At 36.1% G+C, this 24,138-nt stretch overlaps 1 protein-coding gene and 2 non-coding genes across 3 annotated transcripts; all 3 read right to left on the bottom strand.

Annotated features, from left to right (window-relative positions):
- Positions 1 to 4,848: 4,848 nt before the first annotated feature.
- TRNAW-CCA lies at positions 4,849 to 4,922 on the bottom strand. Its single transcript has one exon. It is a non-coding gene; the product is annotated as a tRNA-Trp (tRNA).
- Positions 4,923 to 5,061: 139 nt separating this feature from the next.
- On the bottom strand, positions 5,062 to 5,135 carry TRNAP-UGG. The gene has a single exon. It is a non-coding gene; the product is annotated as a tRNA-Pro (tRNA).
- A 16,281-nt stretch (positions 5,136 to 21,416) lies between these two features.
- On the bottom strand, positions 21,417 to 24,010 carry LOC123419975 (50S ribosomal protein L2, chloroplastic). The gene is made up of 3 exons (XM_045107243.1): positions 23,976 to 24,010; positions 23,078 to 23,484; positions 21,417 to 22,414 (listed from the first exon to the last, which is right to left on the bottom strand). Exons 1-3 carry the CDS (start codon positions 24,008 to 24,010, stop codon positions 21,984 to 21,986), a joined length of 873 nt encoding a protein of 290 aa, XP_044963178.1. The 3' UTR covers positions 21,417 to 21,983.
- Positions 24,011 to 24,138: the final 128 nt, after the last annotated feature.

The raw sequence follows: 24,138 nt of genomic DNA, 5'->3' as shown, positions 1-24,138 counted from the left end.
ATAAATAATGAGGATCATCTCCATATCATTTTGCATTTCTCGACAAATATAATCTGTTTGGCTATTCTAAGTGGTTCTTTTTTTCTGGGTAAAGAGGAACTTGTCATTTTGAATTCTTGGGTTCAGGAATTCTTCTATAATTTAAATGACTCAATAAAAGCTTTTTTTATTCTTTTAGTTACTGATTTTTTTGTTGGATTTCACTCCACCCGTGGTTGGGAACTAGTAATTCGTTGGGTCTATAACGATTTTGGATGGGCTCCTAATGAGCTTATTTTCACTATTTTTGTTTGTAGTTTTCCAGTAATTCTAGATACATGTTTGAAATTTTGGGTCTTTTTTTGTTTAAACCGTCTATCTCCTTCGCTTGTAGTCATTTATCATTCAATTAGTGAAGCATAAATTCATTTGATCTCCCGATATTAATATTAATCAAATTAGCATCTTTCTTTAGAAAGAAAGCCCTTTTCCATTTTACCAAAATTCTTTCTATTTATACCTGCTTTAAGGTATTCATCATTGCAGTACAACTGTTGCAGTAGAATGCCAACAAATTCGTGTATAGGGAACTAGATTAGCTTAGCTACCTATCTAATTTATTGTAGAAATTCTGGGATCTGTGATTGGACATGGAAAATAGAAATACTTTTTCTTGGGTAAAGGAACAGATAACTCGATCGATTTCTGTATCGATCATGATATACGTAATAACTCGGACATCTATTTCAAATGCATATCCCATTTTTGCGCAGCAGGGTTATGAAAACCCACGAGAAGCAACTGGGCGAATTGTATGTGCCAATTGCCATTTAGCTAGCAAGCCCGTCGATATTGAAGTTCCCCAAGCTGTGCTTCCCGATACTGTATTTGAAGCAGTTCTTCGAATTCCTTATGATATGCAATTGAAACAAGTTCTTGCTAATGGAAAAAAGGGAGGGTTGAATGTAGGTGCTGTTCTTATTTTGCCCGAGGGATTTGAATTAGCGCCGCCCGACCGTATTTCCCCTGAGTTAAAAGAAAAGATAGGAAATCTTGCTTTTCAGAGTTATCGTCCCGATAAAAAAAATATTCTTGTGATAGGCCCTGTTCCCGGTAAGAAATATAGTGAAATTGTCTTTCCCATTCTTTCCCCTGATCCTGCTACGAAGAAAGATGCTCATTTCTTAAAATATCCTATATATGTAGGGGGAAACCGAGGAAGAGGACAGATCTATCCTGATGGTAGCAAGAGTAACAATACAGTCTATAATGCTACGTCAACAGGTATAGTAAGAAAAATACTACGTAAAGAAAAAGGGGGGTATGAAATATCCATAGTTGATGCATCAGATGGACGCCAAGTGATTGATATTATACCTCCCGGACCAGAACTTCTTGTTTCAGAGGGGGAATCCATCAAGATTGATCAACCATTAACAAGCAATCCTAATGTGGGAGGTTTTGGTCAGGGGGACGCAGAAATCGTGCTTCAGGATCCATTACGTGTCCAAGGCCTTTTGTTCTTCTTCGCATCCGTTATTTTGGCACAAGTTTTTTTGGTTCTCAAAAAGAAACAGTTTGAAAAGGTTCAATTGTACGAAATGAATTTCTAGGTCCCGGAATTTCTTACCATCAAGTTGGTAAAAAGCCTCGATTTATTGGCAATTGCTAGAATTATCTATGATCTTTTTTGGAAATCCTTTTTTTGTTTAGACTTTTTTTTGTTTACGAGATGTCTGGAATTCCTTATTTATATCTCATGCAAAAGAAGAGAATCCAAGGCAAAGGCGAGAACAATAAAATTTAAATTTCTTTCGAGGGATTGCAGGTCTTCTTAATCGTCTATTCGGCACAAGAAAAAGGCTTTTTCTTGTGCCGATTCTTCTTGTATCAAAATAAGAATCCTTTTTCTTCCTAATTCGTCAAAGATTACTTTACTATTTCTTCTTTATTCGGGTCTGTCTCTTGGGCCTCTTTTTCTTTTGCTTAGGTTTAGCCGAGGTAGTGGACAAACAGAGGGGAAGAAAATATGGCGGGGGACAAATTTCTTGTGATTGTAAGCAAATAGAATTGCTTGGCTTGTTTAATTAAGTTTAACTTCAAACTTACAGAAATTTTGCAAAAAAAAGTAAACTCTTCCATTGAAGGTTTTTTTTTTATTTTTAGGCTAGTTGAATAGTTTTGATTAAGGTTTTATTAGTTTATTACTCGAAACTAAATCAAGGATTTTCAGGATACTTCCTTTGTGGAATAAGATATTGGATCCTCGAGTGATCTCTTTTTCTTGTTGCTTCATAAGAGTGAATCGAATAGATTCAATTCGCGTTATAAGAGTAAAAATTCCGCGGGTCCTTTCCGCTCTAATCAGATAAAGGGGGTAAGGACCCGCTAAGCTCCTACTTTTTCATGTTTACAATCTGGTCCCTCCGATTACTATAGAGATGAACCCAATCCAGAATATGAACCATAAAAGAAAACACCTACTAAACCAATCACAGGAATACCAGCTACAGTACCTATCAGCCAAAGAGGAATTCTTCCAGTAGTATCGGCCATTTCCCCTACTTTCCTCCACATTTTATCAATTGGTCATGCTAGAGACAAAAACAGTCATGGGTAGTTATAAGGATGGTATCTTTCCAAATGGGATAAGAGAATTCTTATTAGTCTCTTTCTTTCTCTCAATTGAAGAAGTAATTGGAAAATAAAACAGCAAGTACAAAAATGAGTAATAAACCCCAGTATAGACTGGTACGATTCAATTCAACATTTTGTTCATTCGGGTTTGATTGTGTCATAGTTCTATAGTTGGAATTTGGTTTATCGTTGGATGAACTGCATTGCTGATATTGATCCCAAGAAAAAAACAGTAGGTACAGCTAGTCCGTGAATAGCCAGCCATCGCACTGTAAAAATAGGATAGGTTCGATCTATGGTCATTGAGGGCCTCCTAAAAGGATCTACTAAATTCATCGAGTTGTTCTAAAGAATCAAAACGGTCGGTTATTAACGGAATTCCTTGTCGGCTTTCCGTGAAATATTCGTTTGGCCTAGGACTTCCAAACACGTCATAAGCTAAACCCGTACTGACAAATAACCAACCCGCAATGAATAGGGAAGGTATAGTAATGCTATGAATAACCCAGTATCGAATACTGGTAATAATATCAGCAAAAGAACGTTCTCCCGTGCTTCCAGACATGCTGAACTCCCAAAATTTTTGTACATTCAAAAAAGGAATTGATTCCGTAAAAGATGGGATCAACCAGTAAATAGAAAATTACTGATATTTCATCCTTGTGAGATTGTCAATTTTGTACCAAAGGTGTATTTTGAGTATACCGAATTAGTATAGCTATCCTTCCTATGGCACAGCAATCTGGTTTTGCCTGGTTCCGAAACATAATTACTTTTTTTTGTCTATAGGTAAGCTATATGTTATTCAAGGCGTCAATAGAAAACCCCTTTTTTGTAGGTTCTATTTATTTTCCTTGGCTTCGGAATAATAGAGTAATTCGGAATAGCAGCCAAAATCTTGGGAAAATCTAAGTTAATGATCAATAGGTTTGGATAAATAATTTAGGAAGGATATTCTCATACTGACACAATACAAGGACAAGTATATATATGTGAAATTTATCCTTTCATAATTCGTAATTAATCCTTGTCTTGTTTGTTGGATTAGGTCTAACTTTCTTGACCAAACTGCGAGCGTGGAACTTTACGAGATGAAATAGGGAAAGACAGAAGATAGAATAGAACTTAAAAGGATAATTGAAGTGACTCGTCTTCGAATCTACTTTGGTTGGAGTTCGAAAAAGGAATAAAAATAAAGTAAATTCAAGGAAGAGCTTTCTTTTTTTTTTAACAGACCCTCGGGAGGTCGTGGAATGCTTTTCTTCTCCTCTTATTCCATATAGAATACAATCAGTTAAAATTAAAATAAGAAGGAATAGGGGAATATTCGATCGTTCAGTCCAAAAAGAGGGTCCTATTGAAAAAGAAATTATCCAAAATAGAAAGAAGTTTTTTTTTCAAATTCAATTGTTTATTTATCTCTTATTCCGAAATTTCCCTGAAAATCCAATTTCATTTTTTCATTCAATGGGGTTATATGATCTAGTTCTTAATATTATTACTTTACTCAATTGAAAAATTCCATAACAAATCTCTTGATTCGAAATTAGGGACTCATGTATCATCTGATGAATCCACTTTCTTTTACACTTCTGTATCTCACTCTATCTTGTTTTTTAGTATTATCTAAAATAACTGATGAATTATGAATTTTCCATAACTTAGGTAAATGCTTTACCAACATATGTAGTGTAGTAAAAAAAAATAAATGGAATTTAACTCTTTCATGCTTACTTTAACTAGTTATTTCGGTTTTCTACTGGCTGCTTTAACTATAACCCCAGCTCTATTTATTGGCTTGAACAAGATACGTCTTATTTGAATTGACTGAATAATAATAATTCAGAAAAGCAAAATCTTTCTTTGGGATTCCTGATATTCTACGACTCTTTTCCAGACTAATTAGGAATTCTTTTCTTGGTCATTGAGATTCGTGGATAATTTAGAGTACTATTTAGGGATAGATCGTACCTCTTTTTTTATCCCCCCGAACAAATCGAAATGATTGAAGTTTTTCTATTTGGAATCGTCTTAGGCCTAATTCCTATTACTTTAGCGGGATTATTCGTGACTGCGTATTTGCAATACAGGCGTGGGGATCAGTTGGATCTTTGATTGAGTCATTTTTTTTTTTTTATTGACCTCCTCTCTGGTCTGGAGGAGGTCAAATTGGAGTTACAATTCAATTTTGTTAAATTATTTTACTCTGCTTCGACATAAGATAGATGGAATCACGCTCTGTAGGATTTGAACCTACGACATCGGGTTTTGGAGACCCGCGTTCTACCGAACTGAACTAAGAGCGCTTTCATTCATTCAAAAAGAAAATCTTTTTCTATTCCTAATGTATCTCACGTACGTATAGTCTCCACAAATTCCAGTTATACCCACTTTACTTTAATTGATCTCGTTGCTACTGCCTATAAAGAAGAAAGAAGTAATAGGTAGGGATGACAGGATTTGAACCTGTGACATTTTGTACCCAAAACAAACGCGCTACCAAGCTGCGCTACATCCCTTTTCCAAATTAAATTGTTGTGCAATGCCATTGTACACAATTCCTGTCTTCTTTTCCACATCATAATTTTCTTATTCTTTCTCTATCTATATATAGAACCCTCGTGTCATTTCTTCTTTTTGGTCTCATATAATTAAGGAATTATATACAGCTAAAATCCAATAGAATTTCGCCTATAAAAGAAAGATTACTTTTCCTTGATAATATATAGGAAGAAGGGGTCATCTTTTTATTTTTTAGGGATAGGACAATTTCGGAAAATTTCGTCGATTATGGTTCAGTTTATATATAGCATAAGTTTATGATCATATATGTATTCCAACAAGGAAGGAGGATTTTCAATGCGGGATATAAAAACATATCTCTCTGTAGCACCCGTGCTAAGTACTCTATGGTTTGGTGCTTTAGCAGGTTTATTGATAGAAATTAATCGTTTATTCCCGGATGCTTTGTCATTCCCTTTTTTTTAATTCTAGTTATTGCTATGGGAGGGATAGATTTCTTCGTGATATGACAAAATTTTATCTTATCCTTTTCAATCTTTTTTTAGTATCGGAAGGAAAAAGAAAGAAAAGATGGATTGGGTTGAACCTCAGAGTCATTAAAAATTTGGTAAACCCTATTTTTAAAAATAGAAATTCAATTTAAAGGGGTACCCAAGCTAAATCAGGCCTCAGAAATCAGAGCATAGAAAAAGGCGGGGCTGACTAATTAAATGAAAGGATTTCGAACCAAAATCTTTGCTAATTCGACAAGGATTGTATTCTTTAATTATTTCTCTATTTTTTATTACTTAATTTAAGAATAAAAAAAAATTATTCTAATGAATTTTATTCTTCTTCTTCGGATTCAAAATAGAAGAATAAAAGAATAAGTAGAAGAATTAAATTAAGTCAATCCAAAAGGAAAAGGAGGTTCATGGCCAAGGGAAAAGATGTTAGAATCAGAGTTATTTTGGAATGCATCAGTTGTGTTCGAAAAGGTGCCAATGAGGAATCGACGGGGATTTCTAGATATAGTACTCAAAAGAATCGCCACAATACACCCGGACAATTAGAATTCAAAAAATTTTGTCGTTATTGTCGCAAGCATACGACTCATCACGAAATAAAGAAATAGGAACATCGTGTATTCGATCTTTCCAAACAACAGAAAGAGTAAGAACTTCATATTTTATATATAAATAAAACATAGTATAGAATACAAAATACAAATCAACTCATCTGATTTCCGGTCGATATTATTTCATATGTATAGAGGGTATTCATATACTATAAATATGAATCAAATAAGATATGGATCAAAGAAAAACTACTTCTTCTGGATCCTAAATTAATAAAATAAAGAAGTGCATTTTCCAATTTTAAATTAAATAAGGAATAAATCATGTATACATCTAAACAACCTTTTCTTAAATCTAAGCAACCCTTTAGTAAATCCAAGCAAACTTTTAATAAATCCAAGCAACCCTTTCGTAAATCCAAGCAAACTTTTCGTAAATTCAAACAACCTTTTCGTAAATCTAAACAACCTTTTCGTAGGCGTCCCCGGATTGGCCCGGGAGATCGAATTGATTATAGAAACATGAGTTTAATTAATAGATTTATTAGTGAACAAGGAAAAATATTATCGAGACGAATAAATAGATTAACCTTGAAACAACAACGATTAATTACTCTTGCTATAAAACAGGCTCGTATTTTATCTTTTTTACCGTTTCGTAACTATGAGAACGAAAAACAATTTCAAGCCCAGTCAATTTCAATAATTACAGGTTCTAGACCCAGAAAAAATAGACATATTCCTCAATTAACGCAAAAGTACAATTCCAATCGAAACTTAAGAAACTACAACCAAAATTTAAGAAACAACAACCGGAACTTAAGTTCCGATTGTTGATGTTTTATTCGAATTCGCAAGGGCCAGACCTATATATATTATAAAGAAAGTAATCCAGCTCGTCGATTCCTACCACTTAATCTTAATTTATTGTATCTTCCCGGAGTTCCCTCTCCGGGAATTCATCTTTTATTATTCCAGTATATTACTTTATTTATACCTTTAATTGATGATCTTTATTTTATTGGAAATCGTGTAAAGATTATTTGGATTTGATACAGCTACTTGTGCAAGCATTTTACGATTAAGAATCAATTTCTTCTTGTACAGGTTGTGTATTAATTTACTATAACTATCGAATACTTTATATACCCGCGTTGCTGCGTTTATCCGAGTGATCCACAAACGACGAAAATCCCTCTTTTGCCTACCTCTATCTCGATGAGAGGAAACAAAAGCTCTTTTTACTTGTTGGGTAATCATTCGATTAAGTCTTAAATGAGCCCCTCTAAAGTTTGAGGCAAATGAACGCATTTTTGTTCGTCGTCTCCGGGCTATATATCCTCGCGGAACTCTGGTCATTGAATCAAATTAACCTTAATGAATAACTAATGATTTCTCTTCTTTTAGCCACCCTTTTTCTCATTAATAACAAAACTAATTATTCCGATATATAAAATATTAATTCCAATGGCTTTTGCTATAGTAACCTTCCCAACCACGATTTTTTATTCCACTCCGTTCAGTTATTTCTATACGAAATAACAAATTCATTCTAAATAATACTAAAAAAAATAGTGGGTTCCATCGTTTCTATGGTTCCCTTTTAAACGGTGAGGCCCTCTCTATACACCGGAGCCCTTTCTTTCATCAAAAAGTATTACGAACTTGTATAGTTCACATTCTTTGGCTCTACCTATCCATTATAGAGTAAATAGCTCTTTTCACAATAAGAGTTATCCATACAGTGACGGTATTTAATTATGAAAGTTGGCTAAGTAGCTGACCCTGTTAGTCCGTTCTTTATAAGATAAAAGAGCATAAGCCTTTTTCTTTTTATTACTATTTCCTCCGCTTAATGGATAACCATTTGCTACCAATGGGAGAATTGCTTCTTATTTCCAAATTTAGATAATTCGATTTGCACCAAAGGAAACCAGAAATTCCATATACCATAGAAATCTAGGATAGAGAAGCTATATCCTATTCATTGGTACTAATCAGGGATACTTCAAATTTTTTTTATATTTGTTTGAAGTCATGATCTGAACGAGTCGCACATACACCCTAGCACATGTTCCTCGACGCTGAGGGCATCCTTTAAGCGCAGCCGTTTTTCTAGCATTTCGTATTGGCTGTCTTGCGTTTCTAATAAGTTGTTTAACCGTTGGCATGTTGTATGTATATAGAAAAAAATGGATTGGTTTAGATCCATCTTAACCTGATGATTGCTCATCATGAAGTCTTTCTATTTTCTATTAAATCGAGGAAAACACGAATTTAGCTGTGAAATAACTTTACAAGAAATCCGGACACTACCAATCCTTAAACATTTCCGGAAACCACACTGGATCAGTATCGCAGTGCTTGTCAATCATTTCATCCCCTACAATATCGACAAGTCCATAAGCTTTGGCTTCGTCTGCTGACATAAAAACATCCCTTTCCATGTCTTCGGATACAACCCAAAAAGGCTTGCCTGTTCTTAGTGCATAAACCCTTGTGATCATTTCGCGAACTTTGTGTAACTCTTCTACTTCTAGTAAAAATTCTGGTGTCCTTGCCCGATAATAAGCACTAGCAGGTTGGTGAAGCATAATCCTCGCGTGAGGGAATGCTATACGCTTGGCGGGTTCTCCTCCAAGCAGAATGAAGGACGCCATGGACGCGGCTATTCCGAGGCATATTGTATATATATCTGGTGTCACCGTTTGCATCGTATCAAAAATAGCCATTCCTGAGATTAGCCAACCGCCTGGGGAGTTTATAAACAAAAAAATATCACTAATTCCATCTTCTATACTCAGATATACCATGAGACCTGTAATATGATTCGTGATCTCGCAACGAATCTCTTGACCTAAAAAAAGTGTCCTTTCTCGATACATAACATTGTATAAGTCAACCCAAGTCGCTTCTTCATCTCCAGGAATCCGGTAAGGTACTTTTGGAACACCAATGGGCATATTAGATTAATATTATTAAATTTAAGTAAGAAACACTTTAATATGGAAACGTAAGAATGGAACAGAAAGAAAGAATCTGCAGTTTATTGTCTTAATTTTTATTCTTATTCTATTCTATTTTATTCTTATTCTATTCTATATGAATACTATAGATTCTATTAATACATAGATGGAAAGGTTATACATATAAGAAAGGTAAGACAGATTGAATAAAGAAAAAGGAATGGGTGATTCGAATGCTAAACAAAGAGGGGTAGCGATCTATTCTTCGTTTTTTCCAAATTGGCCAAGTTACCCATTGCATATTGGCACTTATCGAGTATAGAATAGATCTGCTTCTCTTTCTTCTTATGAACAGAATTGGCTTCTTATTTTTAATGGAATGAAATAAATATTCGCGCTTTCTGACACAGAATCCCCTAGAAGGGTTAGGTACAATGGATAATCTTTTTCAATGCGATAAAATAAAGCGACATCGTGTCTATTTTTCTTTGCTAAAGGGGTATTTCCATGGGTTTGCCTTGGTATCGTGTTCATACTGTCGTATTGAATGATCCGGGTCGATTGCTTGCGGTGCATATAATGCACACAGCTCTAGTTTCTGGTTGGGCTGGCTCAATGGCTTTATACGAATTAGCAGTTTTTGATCCCTCTGATCCTGTTCTGGATCCAATGTGGAGACAAGGTATGTTCGTAATTCCCTTCATGACTCGTTTAGGAATAACGGATTCGTGGGGTGGTTGGAGTATTTCAGGAGGAACTGTAACAAATCCGGGTATTTGGAGTTATGAAGGTGTGGCAGCTACGCATATTGTGTTTTCTGGCTTGTGTTTCTTGGCAGCGATCTGGCATTGGGTATATTGGGACCTAGAAATATTCTCTGATGAGCGGACGGGAAAACCCTCTTTGGATTTGCCCAAGATCTTTGGAATTCATTTATTTCTTGCAGGGGTGGCTTGCTTTGGCTTTGGGGCATTTCATGTAACGGGTTTGTATGGTCCTGGGATATGGGTATCCGATCCTTATGGACTAACTGGAAAAGTACAAGCTGTAAATCCAGCGTGGGGTGCAGAAGGTTTTGATCCTTTTGTTCCGGGGGGAATAGCTTCTCATCATATTGCTGCGGGTACATTGGGTATATTAGCGGGCTTATTCCATCTTAGTGTCCGTCCGCCTCAACGTCTATATAAAGGATTACGTATGGGCAATATTGAAACTGTACTTTCCAGTAGTATCGCTGCTGTTTTTTTTGCAGCTTTCGTAGTTGCTGGAACTATGTGGTATGGGTCAGCAACGACCCCAATCGAATTATTTGGGCCTACTCGTTATCAGTGGGATCAGGGATACTTTCAGCAAGAAATATATCGAAGAGTTAGCAATGGTTTAGCCGAAAATCTTAGTTTATCAGAAGCTTGGTCTAAAATTCCCGAAAAATTAGCCTTTTATGATTATATTGGTAATAATCCGGCAAAAGGGGGATTATTCAGAGCGGGCTCAATGGACAATGGGGATGGAATAGCTGTTGGATGGTTAGGACATCCCGTCTTTAGAGATAAAGAAGGACGTGAGCTTTTTGTACGCCGTATGCCTACTTTTTTTGAAACATTTCCGGTTGTTTTGGTAGATGAGGAGGGAATTGTTAGAGCGGACGTTCCTTTTAGAAGAGCAGAATCCAAATATAGTGTTGAACAAGTAGGCGTAACGGTGGAGTTCTATGGTGGCGAACTTAATGGAGTAAATTATTCTGATCCTGCTACTGTAAAAAAATATGCGAGGCGTTCTCAATTAGGGGAAATTTTTGAATTAGACCGGGCTACTTTGAAATCCGATGGTGTTTTTCGCAGCAGTCCAAGGGGTTGGTTCACTTTTGGTCATGCTACCTTTGCTTTGCTCTTCTTTTTCGGACACATTTGGCATGGCGCTAGAACATTGTTCCGAGATGTTTTTGCTGGTATTGATCCAGATTTGGATGCTCAAGTGGAATTTGGAACATTCCAAAAAGTGGGAGATCCAACTACAAAGAAACAGGCAGTCTGATACACATTGTTATGGTATCTTTCACCTCTCTTTTTTGATTTGACATCTCCCATCCTTTCTTTGACTCTTTTTCTTTCTTTATATGGGAAATTCTCCCAAATGACAAATGAATAGGTGTGGAAGTTATAATTGTAAATAAACCACGATCGAATCTATGGAAGCATTGGTTTATACGTTCCTTTTAGTTTCGACTTTAGGGATAATTTTTTTCGCTATCTTCTTCCGAGAACCACCTAAGGTTCCACCAACTCCAACTAAAAGAATAAAATAATTTCATTTAAGTAAGAAGTCTCCCAGATAGGGGGACTTCTTACTTAAATTAGTCTCCGTGTTCTTCGAATGGATCTCTTAATTGTTGAGAGGGTTGCCCAAACGCGGTATATAAGGCATACCCAGTAAAGCTTACAAGTAAACCAGATATGGAGATGGCGACTAAAGTTGCTGTTTCCATTTTTATAGAATTTCAAGATTACAATGGATCTACGAAAAGATCGTGTATTTACAACTACAACGGAATAGTATACAAAGTCAACACCAATGATTAAATATAATTTATGGCTACACAAACCGTTGAAGATAGTTCTAAACCTAGGCCAAAACGAACTGGTGCAGGTAGTTTACTGAAACCCTTGAATTCGGAATATGGGAAAGTCGCCCCGGGTTGGGGGACTACTCCTTTTATGGGGGTCGCAATGGCTTTATTCGCTATATTCCTATCTATCATTTTAGAAATTTATAATTCTTCCATTTTACTGGATGGAATTTTAACCAATTAGGTTTCTACTAACTAAAACTAGGAAGTCAGAGTTTTTCCATCCAAAAAAGCCTTTCTAGTTTAAGCTCTACATTTCTAGATATTATGGTAGTTCGACCGCGGAATTTTTTTGTTTCGGTATCTCTGGAATATGAGTGTGTGACTTGTTAGAATTGATCCTATTGATAATACATAGAAAGGGCCTGTTATCTCTATCAAGATGATTCTAATTCGTCAGATATTATTTATTCTAGTATCTGGAACACGAAATAGATAGAGTGGATCAAAAAAAATGGAACTATGATTCATACTCACTATTAAGACCTCGCAACCAGACTGAAAAATTCAAGTAGTTCTTAAATAAAAATAAAAAAGAAATTTTCTTCCTTACAATTTTGTTTGCCCAAAAGACAACTTTTTTTCTATCGATTTTGTCGAGTCATTACACTGATTCAATTTCAATAAATGATTATCAAGCGGTTCTTATTCGAAGAACCCTTGCCTTTTGTTTAGCTTGAGACTAAATCATCGTGGCTCTAGTATGAATCTAAGGTTTTAATTGAACTGATTCATAGGATCACAACAAGATAATTTCTATATTACGCATAAAAAAAAATCCAAAATAGGGAAGAGAAAAGTCAAGAAGCCTCTAATGACCAACATAAGGGAAAGGAAGAAAGAAAGACGCGCCAACTTGAGATTTTTTGGCATTATCATCACAAAGAAGATATTCCGGATTTTTTTTATTTGCTATCTTCAAGGCAAATCGACCCGATTCAGTGGCTGATGAAGTTTTGAACCTTTTTTCTAATATTCGTTGAAAATTTGTGTGTTTCTGCTTGAGCCGTACGAGATGAAATTTTCATATACGGCTCTTAGAGGGGGGCGTGGGTTAGTTACCTATCTCAATAAAGTATATGATTGGTTTGAGGAACGTCTTGAGATTCAGGCAATTGCGGATGATATAACTAGTAAATATGTTCCTCCCCATGTCAACATATTTTATTGTTTAGGGGGAATTACACTTACTTGTTTTCTAGTACAAGTCGCTACCGGTTTTGCTATGACTTTTTACTACCGACCAACCGTTACAGAGGCTTTTTCCTCGGTTCAATACATAATGACCGAGGCCAACTTTGGTTGGTTAATCCGATCAGTTCATCGATGGTCAGCAAGTATGATGGTTTTAATGATGATCCTGCATGTATTTCGTGTGTATCTCACAGGGGGATTTAAAAAACCCCGTGAATTAACTTGGGTGACAGGTGTGGTTTTGGCTGTTTTGACTGCATCATTTGGTGTAACTGGTTATTCTTTGCCTTGGGATCAAATTGGCTATTGGGCAGTCAAAATTGTGACAGGTGTACCTGACGCCATTCCGGTAATAGGATCGCCTTTAGTGGAGTTATTACGCGGAAGTGCTAGTGTGGGCCAATCCACTTTGACTCGTTTTTATAGTTTACATACCTTTGTACTGCCTCTGCTTACTGCCGTATTTATGTTAATGCACTTTCCAATGATACGTAAGCAAGGTATTTCGGGTCCTTTATAGGGAAGGCATATCATAGAGAATTCTAATTCTCATATATCATATCGGGTAGGTTGTGGTATTTCATTGCTACAAGCATGGGTTATTGTAAAATAACACATGTCATTTGGATACTTCTCTTCAACTCCGAAGTATTTTTATACGATACAAATAGTTGAAGTTAATTTTACGAAAGAAAAAAGGCGGATTATGGGAGTGTGTGACTTGAATTATTGATTTGGCCATGCAGATAAAGAATTGGATCTGCCACATTAGAATTCACAACCAAAGGTGTCTCCGCATCCAATCAACATGTAAGTCCCCTACCTAGGAAGGATAGGCTGGTTCACTTGAGGAGAATATCTTCTATGATCATACCGCAACCATGTCATCCATGAACAGGCTCCGTAAGATCCCATAGAGTGGAAATGGAATCAGTCATGTGACATGATCCAATTCTCTATTTATTACACTTACCTTTTTATTATAGTATGGAAATGCATTCATTTTCTTTGCATCGATTGTGATCCGCAATACTATCGGAGTAAAAGAAGGGATCTAAGGAAGAATGTAGGCTAAACTTTTTGATTTTTTATTAGTAACAAGTAAATATTTTGTTTGGAGGTAAGAAACTTGCGATATTGAGGGGATAAATACCAACTAATCAAGAGACATGAGACAATCCACAAAGCAATTGATCATGATCAAATTTGTAAGCCCACTTGGATATTGAGCATTTACCCATAAGAATAGGATTATTTTCAATGAGTAGTGGTAGGTGCAACTTTGGAAAAGAGAATCTGATAAAGCTTTTTTTGTCTAGAGTCATTGAGTCATTATATACCTTAATTCTATTAAGGATCTTCCGCGGTCTTATTTCTTTCACTCTTGCTCGAGCCGGATGATGATAAATTCTCATGTCCGGTTCCTTTGGGGGATGGATCCTAAAGAGTTCACCTATCCCAATAACAAAGAAACCAGACTTAAATGATCCTGTATTAAGAGCTAAATTAGCTAAAGGGATGGGACATAATTATTACGGGGAACCCGCATGGCCCAACGATCTTTTATATATTTTTCCAGTAGTAATTCTAGGTACTATTGCATGTAATGTAGGTTTAGCGGTTCTCGAGCCATCAATGATTGGTGAACCGGCAGACCCGTTTGCAACTCCTTTGGAAATATTACCCGAGTGGTACTTCTTTCCCGTGTTTCAAATACTCCGTACGGTACCCAATAAGTTATTGGGCGTTCTCTTAATGGTTTCTGTGCCAACAGGCTTATTGACAGTACCTTTTCTAGAGAATGTCAATAAATTCCAAAATCCATTTCGCCGCCCAGTAGCTACGACCGTTTTTTTAATCGGTACTGTAGTAGCTCTTTGGTTAGGTATTGGAGCAACACTACCCATTGATAAATCGTTAACTTTAGGTCTTTTTTAGATTTTTTTTGATTCATTCAACCATGAAGTACCATAGGTATCTAGGAAATAGTTACTTCCAAGTAGAATCTTCCCTAGATACCTAAAATCCATTTTATTATTTTATTATGATCCATTTCGCGAAAATATAGATTGTACCAAAGATGCAAAATTGTTTTCTTTTTTCTTTTTATTCTATTCTAACTCGAAAAAGAAGAAGAAAAAAAATTGCAATGGATTTAAAACGAGAGTTTATTCTTAAGTAAATCAATTGGGAGATGCTTCTCTAGAGTGTCCCATATATGTTTTCTATCTTCCATACGAAAACTGTCAATTCTCATAAGATCTTCTTCAGTCTTACTCAAAAGGTCCAATAGTGTATGTATATTGGCCCTTTTTAGACAATTATATGTTCTAGAAGTTAATTCTAATTGATCAATAAAAATACAATTCAATGGAATTCCTTTTTTGTTTTTCTTTAGATTAGTTAATCTTTTTTGAAAAGTAAAAAGGGGTGGAGTAAACCTGTTTTTATTTTCTTCGAAACTAGTGCCCTCTTCCTCGGCGTGTAGAAAAGGAAGAAATAAATCAATCAAATTACGAGAAGCCTCATAAAGCGCTTCCTTAGGGGTTAAACTTCCATTAGTCCATATTTCTAGAAAAAGTATCTCGTGTTTTTCATTTCCATTCCCACAAGAAAAAATACTATAATTCACATTTCGAACAGGCATGGATACAGCATCTATAGGATAACTTCCATCTTGATAGTTCTTTCTGAGTTCTGTCTGATATCCACGATCTCTCTTGATCTGTAAATCAATACAGAAATCAATGGGCTCTGTCAAGTTAGCTATAGGTTGTGCCGTATCAACGGTTTCTACGGAAGGCGGTAAGATGATATCTTGAGCAGTTATGTATCTAGGACCTTTGACGCAAATTGATGCGTCTCTAACTCCATAGAGATTACTTCTCAATACAATTTCTTTCAAATTTAGTAAAATTTCTTGTACGGATTCTTCAATACCTGCTATTGTAGAATATTCGTGTGGCACGCTCCCAAATTTTGCACGTGTGATACATGTTCCTTCTATTTCGCCAAGTAAAGCTCTTCGCAAGGCAATACCAACGGTGTCCGCTTGACCTTTTCTAAGCGGGGACAGAATGAAACGACCATAATAAAGACGCTTACTATCTACTCTTGATTCAACACACTTCCACTGTAGTGTTTGAGTGGATCCTGCTACCTCCTCTCGAACCATAATAGACTAGTATTATTATTTTATCATTGAATCGTTTATTTCTCTTGAAAGTTGAAAGCGGGTTAATTCTTTTACAGACGTCTTTTTTTAGGTGGTCGACATCCATTATGCGGCATAGGTGTTACATCGCGTATACAACTTAATCGCACACCACTTTTAGCAATGGCTCGTAATGCGGCATCTCTTCCACTACCAGCGCCCTTTACCATAACTTCTGCTCGTTGCAAACCTACTGTACGAATAGCATCTACTGCTGTTCTTTGACCAGCATAGGGTGATGCTTTTCTTGAGCTTTTGAATCCACAAGTACCGGCCGAGGACCAGAAAACCACCCGACCTTGTGGGTCTGTAACAGTTATAATGGTATTGTTGAAACTAGCTTGAACATGAATAACCCCTTTTGTTATTCTACGTGCACTCTTCCGTAAACTAAAACGTGCATTCCTACGTAAACCAATACGCACTTTCTTACGTGAACCAATTTTTGGTATAGCTTTTGCCATATTTTATTATCTCATAAATATGAGTTAGAAATAAAAAAAAAGATACAAAGATATCCGTTTCAGGGTAAAATACACCCTTTACTTTAATTATTTGAAATTATTTTATTTGGAATTGGAACATTTCCGCGGGTACTTTTTTTTTACTTTTTAGACAGTAAAGTTCTTTTTCGAAAGATTACCCCTGTCTTTGTTTATGCTTCGGATTAGAGCAAATCACTCTAATTCGTCCACGCCTACGAATCAGTCGACATTTTGTACAAATTTTACGAACGGAAGCTCTTATTTTCATATTTCCGTATCCTTTTTTAAACTATGAATCTAATATTTTGGAAAAAAATAAGTCTCTTCGCTTGAATTTTAGAACTTAGAATTTATTACCCTAGAAAAAAAAAAGAAAAACCTAATCCTTTGAATCTTTGGTATTCTTCAAATCTTCGCTATCCTTCAAATCTTCGCTATCCTTCGAGTCTTCGATACGCTTCGAATCCTTATGGGGAAGTCTATAAATTATACGTCCCTTGCTTGAATCATAACGACTTACTTCAATTTTGACCCTATCCCCCATCAGTATTCGTATAGAACTAGACCGGATCTTTCCTGAAATATAGCCTAGGATGATGGTGTCATTCTCTAGCCGAACGCGGAACATTCCATTGGGTAGGGCTTCCGTAACTAAACCTTCAAAAGTAACTTTTGCTTCTCTCGGGTTTTTTTTTTCTCTCCTATTTTTTTTTTCTGTCATATTTTTTTCTCCTATTTTTCCATTTTTATTTTCAAAATAGGAAGGGCGAGGTAGAATTCGAGCACTATAGGCGGGGCGATTACCATATATAACATAAGACTTCTCCCCCAATTCTGTTTAGTCGAGCTTCTCGATCTGTCATTATCCCTCGAGAAGTAGAAAGAATAGCAATTCCCATTCCACCCAAAACTTTAGGAATTCCTTGATAGTTGGTATAAATTCGTAAGCCGGGTCGGCTAATACGCTTTAAAAAAGTTCTTGTTCTATATATTCCTTTTCGAGTCTTTCTCTTTTGATGTCGCAAAGTTGAAACCAAGAAATATCTGTTACGTTCCTGATGTTTCCGAACACTTTCAAGAAAACCCTCTCGTAGAAGTATTTTAACAATGTTTTCGGTAATATTTGTAGATACTACTCGAACTGTTCCTTTTTTATTCATGTCCGCGTTTCTTATAGAAGTTAGTAAATCAGCAATAGTGTCCTTGCCCATAAGACTCTAATTCTAGGTTCCTCCTAATTTTTCTATAATCAACATGTTTTCTTTTTTTTTCTTTTCATTTTGGATTTTAAAACATATACGTAAAACACAATCTACTAATATTAATTCTTTGATCTAAATTTCGCCTACTAGTATTTATAATACTTCAGGAGCTAATGAAACTATTTTGGTAAAATTCAATTCTCTCAATTCCTCGGCAATCGCGCCAAAAACTCGAGTTCCTTTTGGGTTGCCTTTTTGATCAATTATAACCGCAGCATTGTCATCATAGCGGATTATTATACCGTCTTCGCATTTGAATTCTTTACATGTACGTACAATTACAGCTCGAATTACTTCGGATCTTTCTAGAGGCATTTGGGGCAATGCGTCTTTGATTACAGCAACAATAACATCACCAATACGAGCATATCGCTGATTACCAGCAGCTCCTATGACTCGAATACACATCAATTTTCGAGCTCCACTATTGTCTGCTACATTTAAAAGGGTCTGAGGTTGAATCATATTATTTTGATTTCAATTTGTTATTTCAATGCAAAAGGATGAAAGAAATATTGTCTTTCCAGAAAGAAAAACCGGGCATTTTTTTTCTTCCATACCCCTTTTAGGGTTCTATATCTCTAATCGAATAAATTGACTTCGTATGGGCATTTTACTGGCCGCTATGGAGATAGCTGCTCTAGCTACAGTTTCAGATACTCCCCCCATTTCATAAAGTATACGACCTGGTTTAACAACGGCTACCCAATATTCGGGGGACCCCTTTCCCGAGCCCATACGTGTTTCCGTGGGTCTTAGTGTAACCGGTTTGTCGGGAAATATACGTACCCATATTTTTCCACCACGACGTGCATATCGTGTTATTGCTCTTCGTCCTGCTTCTATCTGTCTCGCCGTGATCCAAGCGGGTTCAAGTGCTTGAAGAGCATATCTACCAAAACAAATACGATTGCCTCGGAAGGATTTTCCTTTCATTCTTCCTCTATGTTGTTTGCGAAATCTGGTTCTTTTGGGGTTATAGTCGATGGTTCTCTTTCTTAGTTCCATCTCTACTCCAAAACTGGACATGAGAGTTTCTTCTCATCCAGCTCCTCGCGAATGGAATGAGAAAGCATGTAAATAAATTTCTCTAATTCCATAATATTTAAAAATATTACGGTACGGATAGATACACATTAATAGATAATAGAAAAAGTTAGGTTTTTTTTTTATTTTTATATTGAATTTGTTAAAACAGAAAAATATAATATATAGTCAAAAAAGAAGATCTAGAATATATCCAGATGTGTGTGGATATTTATCTAAATTCTATATTTATAGATAATAATGTAGTCCTTCTAAAAAATATCCTTATTTTTACTCTTATTGAATCGCGGTAAAGTATTCTAATTCAATAAGAATTTCGCGGGCGAATATTTACTCTTTCCTGTCTTATTTGTTAATTTATAAACTTACCAAATAAGACAATTTTTTTGGTTTGTTCCGCCATCCCACCCAATGAAGTGTTAGGATTCTTTTCAATAAAATCCTATGGAATCATAGGTTCTGTCGTTCCCACTGCTTCTCCTTGAATGGTTAGGTCTGAATCCCGCAACGGAGCTTCCAAAAAATTTCTTTCCGAGTTAATTTTCTCAGTTTTATTAACCCGGGCGGCTCTTTATTATTGCTTAAAATTTGTAGTTCTTCTTTCAAGTTACAATTTTTCATTCTCTATTAGTTTTATTATATTGATGCTTTTTCACATTGCCTTTTATGATGTAATTCATAGACCATACACAGTGGAATTCTATATCTTATTTATTTCCTCTTCCTTCTTTCTATCATCCCTCCCTTTATCCACATCCCTTTAGTTTTGCTTCACAACCTAGAATCCCATTTTTTTTTTAGATAAAAAAGTGCAGTTGCTACAACTATATGACACATCTACTCATTTATGATAGAGGTATTTATTCATATAGTGACTGTTTCTTAGTTAGGATCTCGACAATACGAAGCAATAGGTTGGTTATTAGTATTAGTTAATTTTCTATAATTACTAAGTTTTTTTCTTTAAAAAAGAAAAAAAAATAACGAGTCACACACTAAGCATAGCAATTATATTAAATGATTTATCAATTTTCATTAAATCTTATAGAAAGAGGTAGAATTTCTTCTTTTGCAGGGATTTCAGGAAAAAAGTCTCTTGTCATTTTTTATTCTATCAATGGACAGAATTCGAAGACAAGATTAGTTATTCTTCGTCTACGAATATCCAAATTTTTACACCTAATACTCCATAGATAGTTCGAATTGGATAGCAGCAATAATCAATTTTAGCGCGGATTGTTTGGAGGGGAAGTCTGCCCCTTTTAATGGATTCGGCACGTGCAATTTCTTTTCCTCCGAGACGACCCGCAATTTTTACTTTTACTCCCCTTATATCTGCTTTTTTAGTTAATTCAATGGCTTTTTTCATTGCCTTTCGGAATGAAACTCTATTTTTTAATTGGAAAGCTATATATTCTGCAAGAATGTTAGGCTGTCTATAAGGTTCTTTAACTTTTTCGATAGAAATATTAAATCTCTGGTTTACAGAGTTAATTTCCTTTTGTAGATCTTTCTCTAATTCTTCGATTGCTCCTTTTTTCTTTAATAAATTTGGGAATCCAATATGGATTATGACGTGGATCGTATCGATTTCTTTTTGAATTTCTATATGTGTAATTACTTCGGAACTTGAACCTGAGTCCATTTTTCTATTATGTGTAATTACTTCGGAACTTGAGTCTGATTCTATTTTTCTATTCGAGCCCTTTTTCCTATTCTTTTGTATATAGTTCTTGATACAATCCCTTATTTTTTTATCTTCCTGTAGACCTTCAGAATAATTTTTTGGTTGTGCGAACCAAAAGGAATGGTGTTTTTGGGTTGTACCAAGTCTGAAACCGAGTGGATTTATTTTTTGTCCCATATTTTTCTATTCTATATTTTTTTTTACTGGGAATCGAAATCTTAGATGGATCTAAAGGTTATTTAGATTTCTTTACTATATTTAGTACAATTGTTATATGACACATGCTTTTTTTTATAGGGAAACTACGTCCTCGAGCTCGAGGTCTGAATTTCTTCATAATAGTACTCCTACTGACTTCGGCTTTAGTAATGAATAAATTCGCTTTGTCGAAATCCCTATAATGAGTTGCATTTGCGGCTGCCGAATAAACCAACTTTAAGATGGGATAAGATGCTCGATAGGGCATGAGGTTCAGTATCATAACAGTTTCCTCGTAGTAACGCCACCGAATCTCGTCAAGAACTCTTTGTGCTTTGAAAACAGACATAGGGATACGTTTTTGTGCTTTGAAAACTCTCTCGAACTTAAGTAGACGATCGGTTGGAACTTTCCTTGCGAGTTTCCTTAGCCCACTTTTCTTCTTCTTTATCCTAGGGATATACTTTACTAGTTTGAAACTTGTCATAAATAAGTTTATTCCCCGCCTACCTTTACTTTATTTTGAATCTTTTTTTTCTTCTTAATCTTTCTATTCAGAATTCAGTTAACGACGAGATTTAGTATCCTTTCTTGCATTTTCATAACTCGTAAAATGCCGAGTAGGCACGAATTCTCCCAATTTGCGACCTACCATAGGATTTGTTATGTAAATAGGTATATGTTCCTTTCCATTATGAATCGCAATTGTATGGCCAACCATTGTGGGTAGAATGCTAGATGCCCGGGACCACGTTACTATTGTTTCTTTCTCCTCCTTCATATTGACCTTTTCTATCTTTGCCAATAAATGATGAGCTACAAAAGGATTCGTTTTTTTTCGTGTCACAGCTGATTACTCCTTTTTTCCTTTTTAAAGAGTGGCATTCTATGTCCAATATCTCGATCGAAGTACGGAGGTCAGAATAAATAGAATAATGATCAACGGAAAAAAGAAAAAAATCCTTTAGCTGGATAAGGGGCGGATGTAGCCAAGTGGATCAAGGCAGTGGATTGTGAATCCACCATGCGCGGGTTCAATTCCCGTCGTTCGCCCATCGCATTATTGCAAATTCCAAAAATGCAATTTTCCATATTCCTAGTTACGTATTTACTTACGGCGACGAAGAATAAAACTATCGCTATATTTTTTCCTTTTCCTAGTTCTTCTTCCAAGCGCAGGATAACCCCAAGGGGTTGTGGGTTTTTTTCTACCAATGGGAGCTTTCCCTTCACCGCCCCCATGGGGGTGGTCCACAGGGTTCATAACTACCCCTCTTACTACGGGGCGTTTACCTAGCCAACACTTAGATCCGGCTCTACCCAAACTTTTTTGGTTCACCCCAACATTACCCACTTGTCCGACTGTTGCTAAGCAATTTTGGGATACTAAACGGACCTCCCCAGATGGTAATCTTAAAGTGGCCGATTTACCCTCTTTTGCAATGAGTTTCGCTACAGCACCTGCTGCTCTAGCTAATTGCCCACCCCTTCCACGTGTGATTTCTATGTTATGCATGGCCGTGCCTAAGGGCATATCGGTTGAAGTAGATTCTTCTTTTCTCTCAAAAAACCCCTTCCCAAACTGTACAAGCTTCTTCCAAAGCATACGGCTTTCTAGATGTATATGACGATCTCTAGACAGATGGATCTTATATGAATCATATGATGAAGTACCACATGAGTGGATATATAGGAAAGGAATCCAAATCTGCCGAATCGCTCATGTTATGATCTTCTACATCCTAGGTCTCTGCGTTCCGTCATCTGGCTTATGTTCTTCATGTAGCATTCAGATCGAATGACTCTATGAAATTACGTCGATACTTCCACATATTATGGGTAACGTAGGAGACATCCCTATTTTCCCCCGGGGGTCTTAATTACCACTGCTTAGCTTTCAATTTGCCTCTGACCATCAAATTAAATGTGAATAACCCGTCCTCCTCTCTTTGAAACAAGGGGCGCTTCCGGTTCTGTGCGTGCTTCAAACAATTTTGTCTTCTCCATATTACCATATCTCTAGAGTCAATAATTTTCTATGAGGAACTACTGAACTCAATCACTTGCTGCCGTTACTCAACAGTTTTCTGTTGAGGTCTATCCCGTAGAGGTAGTCAAATTGGATCAGTGATCGATTTCTAGGTTTCGTCGTAAACCTAATTGGTTACTTCCAATTACGTAAATCAATAGTTCAAACCGCACTCAAAGGTAGGGCATTTCCCATTGATATAGGAACTTTTGTACCAGAAACAATAGTATCTCCAATTATAGCCCCTCTGGGATGTAAAATATATCTCTTCTCACCATCCCCATAGTGTATGAGACAAATGTATGCATTTCGATTAGGGTCGTATTCTATGGTTACGATTCTACCAGATATGTCTTTTTGATTCCGTCGAAAATCTATTTTACGGTATAGGCGCTTATGACCTCCCCCTCTATGCCTTGCGGTAATGATTCCTCTGGAATTACGACCTTTACCACAACGGTGCCGTCCATGGATCAAATTATTTCGTGGATTGGATTTCACTTGCCTGTCTACGGTTCCCTTGCGTGTGCTCGGGATAGGTGTTTTGTATAAATGTTTCGCCGTATTATTAAGTATTCTCCTTTAGTTTTTTTCTCTATCTAGAAGTGGAATAGAATAACCCGGTTGAAGGGTAATGATCATACGTCTGTAATGCATTGTATGGCCCAGAATAGGTCCTATTCTTCTACCTTTTCCAGGTAGTCGATGGCTATTCACAGCTACCACCTTAACACCAAAGAAGAGTTCGACCCAATGCTTTATTTCTGTCTTAGTGAATCCCGATTCGACATTAAAAGTATATTGATTCTTTCCCAATAAACGAAGACTTTTTTCTGTAAATACTGCGTATTTGATTCCATCCATAAATCGACTTTCCCTCCTATGCTCTGAGTTCCAGTATCGATAAGAATTCGAGTTCTTATTGTTCTTATGTTATGGTATGAATATACCATACCAATTCGTTATGTATGGATGATGGATGAGATTCCATGGATAGAGAGCCAGTTCCAATAGACTTATGGAATGTTCCCGTTCGTGTGCATCCAGCAGGAATTGAACCCGCAAATTTACCAATTATGAGTTGGGCGCTTTAACCATTCAGCCATGGATGCTTAACAGGGATCATCGTACATCGTAAATAACCAATTTTCATATAGAAAGACATATCATAGAAAAATGAAATCGAAAATATTCCGAGATGGCAAATATTCGGAGATGACTATGAAAACACCTC

This window comes from Hordeum vulgare, unplaced genomic scaffold, assembly GCF_904849725.1.
Source record: "Hordeum vulgare subsp. vulgare unplaced genomic scaffold, MorexV3_pseudomolecules_assembly, whole genome shotgun sequence".
Classification (NCBI taxonomy): Eukaryota; Viridiplantae; Streptophyta; class Magnoliopsida; order Poales; family Poaceae; genus Hordeum; species Hordeum vulgare.
Note: the sequence above shows the minus strand (reverse complement) of the source record. Positions and strands in the feature narration are given on the sequence as shown.

What these genes read in the sequence shown, in the direction of transcription:
- LOC123419975 (XM_045107243.1), bottom strand. Translation starts at nt 24,010, where the DNA reads ATGGCTGAATGGTTAAAGCGCCCAACTCATAATTG. An exon ending in AAGCGCCCAACTCATAATTG is followed by an intron (nt 23,485 to 23,975) that starts GTAAATTTGCGG and finishes AAAAAACTAAAG; the next exon opens with GAGAATACTTAATAATACGG. An exon ending in GGGAAATGCCCTACCTTTGA is followed by an intron (nt 22,415 to 23,077) that starts GTGCGGTTTGAA and finishes AATCTACTTCAA; the next exon opens with CCGATATGCCCTTAGGCACG.